We start from the raw sequence: 6850 nt of genomic DNA, 5'->3' as shown, positions 1-6850 counted from the left end.
CCTCTGGACATGTCCAAACCACTGTCCCTCCTCTGGACATGTCCAAACCATCTCAGTGTGTCCTCTCTAACTTTATCTCCCAGTTGTTCAACCTGTGCTGTACCTCTGATCTCATTCCTGATCTTCTCCATCCTTGTCTCTCCTAAGAAGAACCTCAACATCTTCATTTCTGCCACTTCCAGTTCTGTCTCCTGTCTTTTTGTCCATGTCTCTGTCTCCAGACCATACAACATAGCTGGTCTCACCACTGTCTTGTAAATTTTTCCTTTGACCTTTGCTGACACCCTTTTGTCACAAATCACTCCTGAAACTTTTCTCCATCACTCCATCCTGCCTGGACTCTCTTCTTCACCTCTTCACCACACTCCCCATGTTCCTGGACAGTGGACCCCAAGTCCATGAAGTCCTGCACCTTTGTGACCTCTGCTCCTTGTAGCCTCACTGTTCCACCTCCTCCCTCTCATCCACACACATGGACTCTGTCTTACTACGGCTGACTTTCATTCCTCTTCTTTCAAGTGCATACCTCCACCTCTCCAAGTTCTCTTCCACCTGTTCCCTGTTCTCACCACAGATCACAACGTCATCTGCAAACATCATAGTCCACGGGGATTCCTGCCTGACCTCATCTGTTAGTCGGTCCATCACCAGAGCAAACAAGAAGGGGCTCAGAGCAGATCCTTGATGCACTCCCACCTCCACCTTGAAGCTATCTGTCACTCCTACAGCACATCTCACCACTGTCCTGCTGTCCTCATTCATGTCCTGCTGTCCTCATACATGTCCTGCTGTCCTCATACATGTCCTGCTGTCCTCATACATGCCCTGTGTCCTTATTCAAAATGAAATGTTCTTATTTAGAAGTGGTCATCCTTTTCATTCACCATTTATGTTTAGGCTGATGCCTCTCACACGCAGACATAACAATTTCCAGCTCGAGATTTTATCAGTCAGTAAAACCCGGATGAACAATGTTGCGTGACTTATTGCAGGTCGGGCTCTTTTCCTGCATGCGTGCACAAGCACACAATATGCACAATTTATAGCTCATAAAAATGTGTGCACATAAATATATTAGTTGAATTTATACACATTTGCAATAATAATAAAACTCTTGGCTATTTAGGATAAGGGCACTAGTATTTAAATATAAATGAAGTTTTAGAATAATCAAAGATAATAAATAGCATTTTATATCTTAAGTGTGCATACATTTCCAACTTTAGAGAATACTTAGGAGGTTTGTAAAATATTTTTCATCAAATACAGTTTACATTTCCAAATTAATTATAAACTATTCTATGTATTTTATCCTGTGTCCTTTGATTGTTTGTTTCTGCTGTTCAGTACTTTGGTTGGCCTCGTTGCTGTTTAAAGAGCTTTATGAATAAAGTGGTATAGTAAGGCATGTGTAGTATGGTATGGCATGACATGGTATGTGTAGTATAGTATAGTATAGTATAGTATAGTATAGTATGACATGTATAGTATAGTATAGTATAGTATAGTATGACATGTATAGTATAGTATAGTATAGTATAGTATGACATGTATAGTATAGTATAGTATAGTATAGTATAGTATAGTATAGTATGACATGTATAGTATAGTATAGTATAGTATAGTATAGTATAGTATAGTATAGTATGGTATACACATTTGTGCTGTTCTTTGATTTGTTAGCATAGTCTAAAACCACTACCTTTGAATCAGAAAGGGATTCTTTTTCTAAATTTTTAAATCAACTTTACAATTATACACTTTTTCTTCATTGATAATAAAAACGGTGCATAAAACAACTTGTGAAAGTAAAAGCCAGGAGGTGAAATGAGGAGATTTAATAAAGAGGAAGAAAAAAAGGGCGAGTAAAGAAATATTCAGAGATAAGATCATTTTAACTTGAGGGGATTAAAGTAGCTGCAAAATACACACAAAAAGCCCGAGAGAGATGAGAAGCTGATGAGAACTGAGGAGAGAAGAGTGAAAGGAAGATAAATACCTAAGAAAGGGGAAGGCTTGCGGTTAATCAAGCCCGTCCGTGTTTGCTCTCTCGGTTCTGAAGCGTATGGTCATGAACATCAGCGGACGCTTGAAGCCACTTGGCTGCCGTGATGACAAACTCACAAGAGTAAAATTGATGCGTTGCTCTGAACATGTGGCCAACGATGAAATGAGGTCATGTTTACGGTGTTCAGGACATGAGTCCACATGAACCTCCCTCAGCTCTGCAGAACAGTTCAAACAACTGTTTTGAAGCTCCAGCTTCATTAGAACGGTGAACTTGGTGTTAGCTGCCTCAGTTTTAGGTGACAGACGATGACTCAGCTCAGCGGCAGCTGCTGGAAACATTTGCATTATAGCCAGCCTTCAGCCAACCAGTTACAGTTTATACACCGGCTGGCAGCTGGATACCAATAAAACCTCAAAATGTTGTTTAATGTCAGGAAATGAAGCTGTTTAGACCAAAGACTACACGGTGGTAAACTTCTGCTGTGCCACTTTGTCTACTGCTTCTTCAAAATTAAAACTGTAGTTAGTTTTCTGGAAGAGCTTTAACAATGCACAGCTGCAAAATGAGAAGAAAAAATATTTATTTGTTGTACATAATATATATATATATATATATATATATATATATATATATACACACATATACATACATACACACACACACAGAGACACACACACACCTTCACACACATATACACACGCGTGTCTTTTTTCTTGTATCTTCAAACTTTATTTGCAGGATATCTGATAAGAACACTTTGTGTCATGCACTCTTTGGTTTGACAACAGTTTGTTTCAGGTTAAATGTAAAATATAAATTCATCTACCTGGGGGAGTTGTGTTAGACCCAGAGACCACACGCGGACCTGTTCCCACGTAGATAACTGAGTGATAAATGTCACGCGAGTCCTTATTTCAGTCTCCTTTAGTTTGTATATTTTTATTCTTGTTCCTTTGTGTGTGTTTGGTTTGCCTCGTCTTGCTTTGTGTCATTTTCTTTCAGTCACTGACCACTTCCCTTTGCTGTGTGGTCGTGTTTAACGGTCTCTTTCTCTGCCTCCTTCTGTCTCTTCAGTCTAAACTACAGCGGCATGTGTCTCGCATCAGATGCCCAGTTCAGCGACTTCCTGGACGGAATGGGACCGGCCCAGTTCGTTGGGCGGCAGACGCTTGCGATGACATCCATGGGTGAGAGAAGACAGATTTAAAAACTTTTAGGAGAAGCCGTTTTCCACACGAAGCATTGAATGAAACAAGAAAATCACTCAAGCTTTGTAAAAGTCAATCTGCATTCAGTCCAGCGGCATCGGTTGCAGCTGGAGCCAACATGTCTGCACGGTCATCTGATTCTAAAAGACACGGCAGGAACAGGTTTATGGGAATTTGATCAAGTTTAGCACAATGCTTAGTTTTTAACACATTTAACTTTGAAGGGAGAGGTCAAGACTTCTGTGGTCTGAGTATCTTAGACTTTAAACAAATATAGAATAGGATGAGCTGGTGGTCTCATGATGGTTGTCAGGTTACTATGATGAGACAGTGGTGAGGCGTGCGGTACGAGTAACACATGGATTCAAGGTGGAGATGAGATTACATCAGACATCAGCTTCTTTTTTTACAGGTGATAAACAGGTTGACAGATGAGGTCGGGTAATTTAAACTGTGATGTTTGCAGATGACAACCACTAATGAGAGTAGGGAGCAGGTGGAAGAGAGCCTGGGGAGGTGGAGGTTTTCTCTGCATAGAATAGGAGTGAAAGTCAGAAGAAGTGAAGTGAGACAGAATTCATGAATGTGAAAGAGAGGGAGACAGGTGGAACAACTGAAGCTGCAAGAAGTGGACGAGTTTAAGTTCCCGGGTCGATGATCCAAACTACGGAGAGACAAATGTCCGGGTGATTTGTTGTAGAAGGATAGTCGTGACTGTGAAGGAACGTTTACAAGAAGGTAGGGAGGCAAGGATGAGAAGGTTTGGATATACTGGACAAAGCTTGCTAAATGTGGGACTGATGAAGAGGAGAAGAAGAGGAGGAGGATGCTGGAATCGGGTGAGAGGCAGAAGATCCACCGTGGACATCACTAACAAAAGCAGCTGCAAAATAAAAATATCATGCAAAAAGATTAAAAATATTATTAAATAAAAAGGACAATTTGAGGAAACTGTCACATGCAGCCTAAAGAAACTTAAATAAAAAATGGAGTGTAAACTAAAAAGGCTAAATGTTTGTTACCTATAAAACTGAACCAGCAGCTAAAGGCACCTGGTTTGGGCTCCGACCTCATAAATCAGAGCTGGGTCTCACCGCAGCATAACTTTCATCACGCGCTCCTTTTCTTTACGTTCAGATGCTTTAGTCCTGGAGATATTTCATGCAGCCTGTCTTCCACAGCAGAGTTTCCTGTAAGTGGGTCAGTTTCCTCTCTGGCAGCATCCTTGGACCAACAACAGTTTCAGTCGTTGGACCAGTTCCACTCCGAACCTTCTGTCCTCTCCAGCATTATATAATGTCCACCAGCCCAGAATAACTCGCCTTCATCCGTGCTCAGCCGCAAACAAAAGAATATTGGTCACACGGGGCGACAATGATTATCTGATAATCGTTTATAACAAGTAAGATTATGTAAATATATGTTTGTTGTTTTATTTACAAATAAAATATTGCACTGAGCATAAATCCAGTTTAACAGAAAACTAGAAAAGTGTCTGTCAGCAAACAACTTTTAACGGACTCGTCCTAAAGATTTTACTGGTACATGTTTTATGATGTTTAACGGTTAACTGTTGAACCGTTCAGAAATCTGATGCGTTGAGGTTTCATCAAAATTATTTCTTTTAATTTGCTTTGATTTAAACAGCCCACAGGGTGCAATACACTGTAACACCAAGATTAAACCAAAATAAGACAGAAAATTCACAACTAATTAAAGTAAACTGGATTAAATTATTAACCTTCATTTAACCAACTGCTCCCCAGGCACCCCCAAAGGTCACCGCCCCACCTGGTGGTGGATGCGTTAAACGCAGAGAGCCAAGTTCGCTGTTGCACGGGAACCTACAAAGACACATTATTATTAATAGAACATGTTTTTGGTCTGAGGATCCATCAGCTGTAGAACATGCAACATGAGAAGGAATGAACTTCACTGATCTTCATCGTTAAAACTGTTTTCCCACATCCATCCAGGTGATGTAGAGATCGGTCTCATGGAGAGGAATGGGGGTCTGGAGGTGGAGGTGGTCCAGGCCAGAGGACTCACCATGAAACCAGGTTCCAAGGGACCTCCAGGTGAGCTCACACATCAGTGCTGGGATGAGAAATGACAATCATGAGTTGAATGTCCATCCATCCATCCATCCATCCATTATCTTTACCCACTTATTCCATTTTGGGTCACGGGGGTCGCTGGTGCCCATGTCCAGCAATCACTGTGCGAGGGGCGGGGGACACCATGGACAGGTCTCCAGTCCATCACAGGGACACATAGAGACAAATGAGACAAACAACCATTCACTCTCTCACTCACACCTAAGGACAATTTAGAGTTACCAATCAGCCTAACATGCATGTTTTTGGACTGTGGGAGGAAACCGGAGTACTCGGAGAAAACCCACGCAGCACGGAGAGAACATGCAAACTCCACCCAGAAAGGCCCCTGGACCGGGGTTTGAACCAGGGACCTGCTCGCTGAGAGGCAGCAGCTCTACCAGTTGCACCACCGTGCTGCCCTGAGTTGAATGTGTTTTCATAAAGTAAAAATCTACCATTGAAGAATCTATAATCATTAATGATCCGCCTGGAAGACGAGGACAGTTGTGGAAGCAGATAAACTATAAAAGAGAAAACCGCAGCAGCCTGGAGCGAGCGCCCAAAGGGCCAAACTTTCTTCCACAGATTGTTGGGAGTTGGCACAAAGAAGAAAAGGAAGTGAGGAAGTAAAACACGTAAAGTGGCGTGAGCCACACGGGCTTTTGTTTCTCCACCCACGAGATCAAAGTTCCTGTCCGCTCATTAGAGTCTGCTGCGTATTCGTTTGTCTCAAACCACGGTGTCGTTTCTTATCGTTTCCTTTGAGGCAACGGAGCATCGTTCATCGTTCAAACAGTTTATGAACAACTCCTTTAAAACCAGTCAAGTGCAACTTAAAGTGGATGAAAGAAAAAAATGGGAATGACAACAGATGTTCTGAAACAAACTATAAATCTTTTATAAACAACTAAAGAAAACCTCCCTGCTTCATTTTTTCATGTGTACAATCCTAATCTACAATCTCTAATCCCACATGCTGCATGAAACAGGCGTGTTTGGATCAGTGGGTAATGACAGCACTGGACTCCAGGTTACAAACGTGACAGACAGATGTTCAGCAGGGCTGTTGTGCAGATGTGAGGCGTGAACGCTGAGAAGAAACATTTCCAGATGATTCGTCTGAAACGATCAGTAAATCTGTTGATCTTGCAGCTTGAAGAGGATTTTACAAATATCCCAGAGTTCAAGTTGTTCTGGGAGAATAAAAGTCAAACAGCTGGAACAGGGTCAAAGAGCTACGTATAGTTCAGCGCTGATGACGACAGGCTGCGGCCTATTCTAAAATCAAAGTCAATCACATCTATTGATCCATCTCTCCAACTACGGTTTGTAGCATTTTGCATTAATAAACATTTTCATAAATATTCCACATTCTCCGTTTCATTCCACCTCAGATAAATGGAGAGTCAAAACGCAGAATAGAAATGATGGCACAGGAAACACGTGATTATTTTTATCAGGATGTGCCATGAAGGTGAGGGCAGGGAGGACAGAGGCTGTGGACAGGAGACAGAAGAGGACAGAGGCTGTGG

At 41.8% G+C, this 6850-nt stretch overlaps 1 protein-coding gene across 1 annotated transcript in view; it reads left to right on the top strand.

Annotated features, from left to right (window-relative positions):
• Window positions 1–6850, top strand: part of rims4 (regulating synaptic membrane exocytosis 4) — a 171047-nt gene that overhangs the window by 157313 nt on the left and 6884 nt on the right. Inside the window, exons 3-4 of the mRNA XM_037679038.1 lie at window positions 3086–3198; window positions 5196–5297. Coding sequence (XP_037534966.1) covers window positions 3086–3198; window positions 5196–5297 — 215 coding nt within the window. The remainder of the gene's footprint in view (window positions 1–3085; window positions 3199–5195; window positions 5298–6850) is intronic.

This window comes from Nematolebias whitei, chromosome 7, assembly GCF_014905685.2.
Source record: "Nematolebias whitei isolate Nwh7 chromosome 7, NemWhi1, whole genome shotgun sequence".
Taxonomy (NCBI): domain Eukaryota; kingdom Metazoa; phylum Chordata; class Actinopteri; order Cyprinodontiformes; family Rivulidae; genus Nematolebias; species Nematolebias whitei.
Note: the sequence above shows the minus strand (reverse complement) of the source record. Positions and strands in the feature narration are given on the sequence as shown.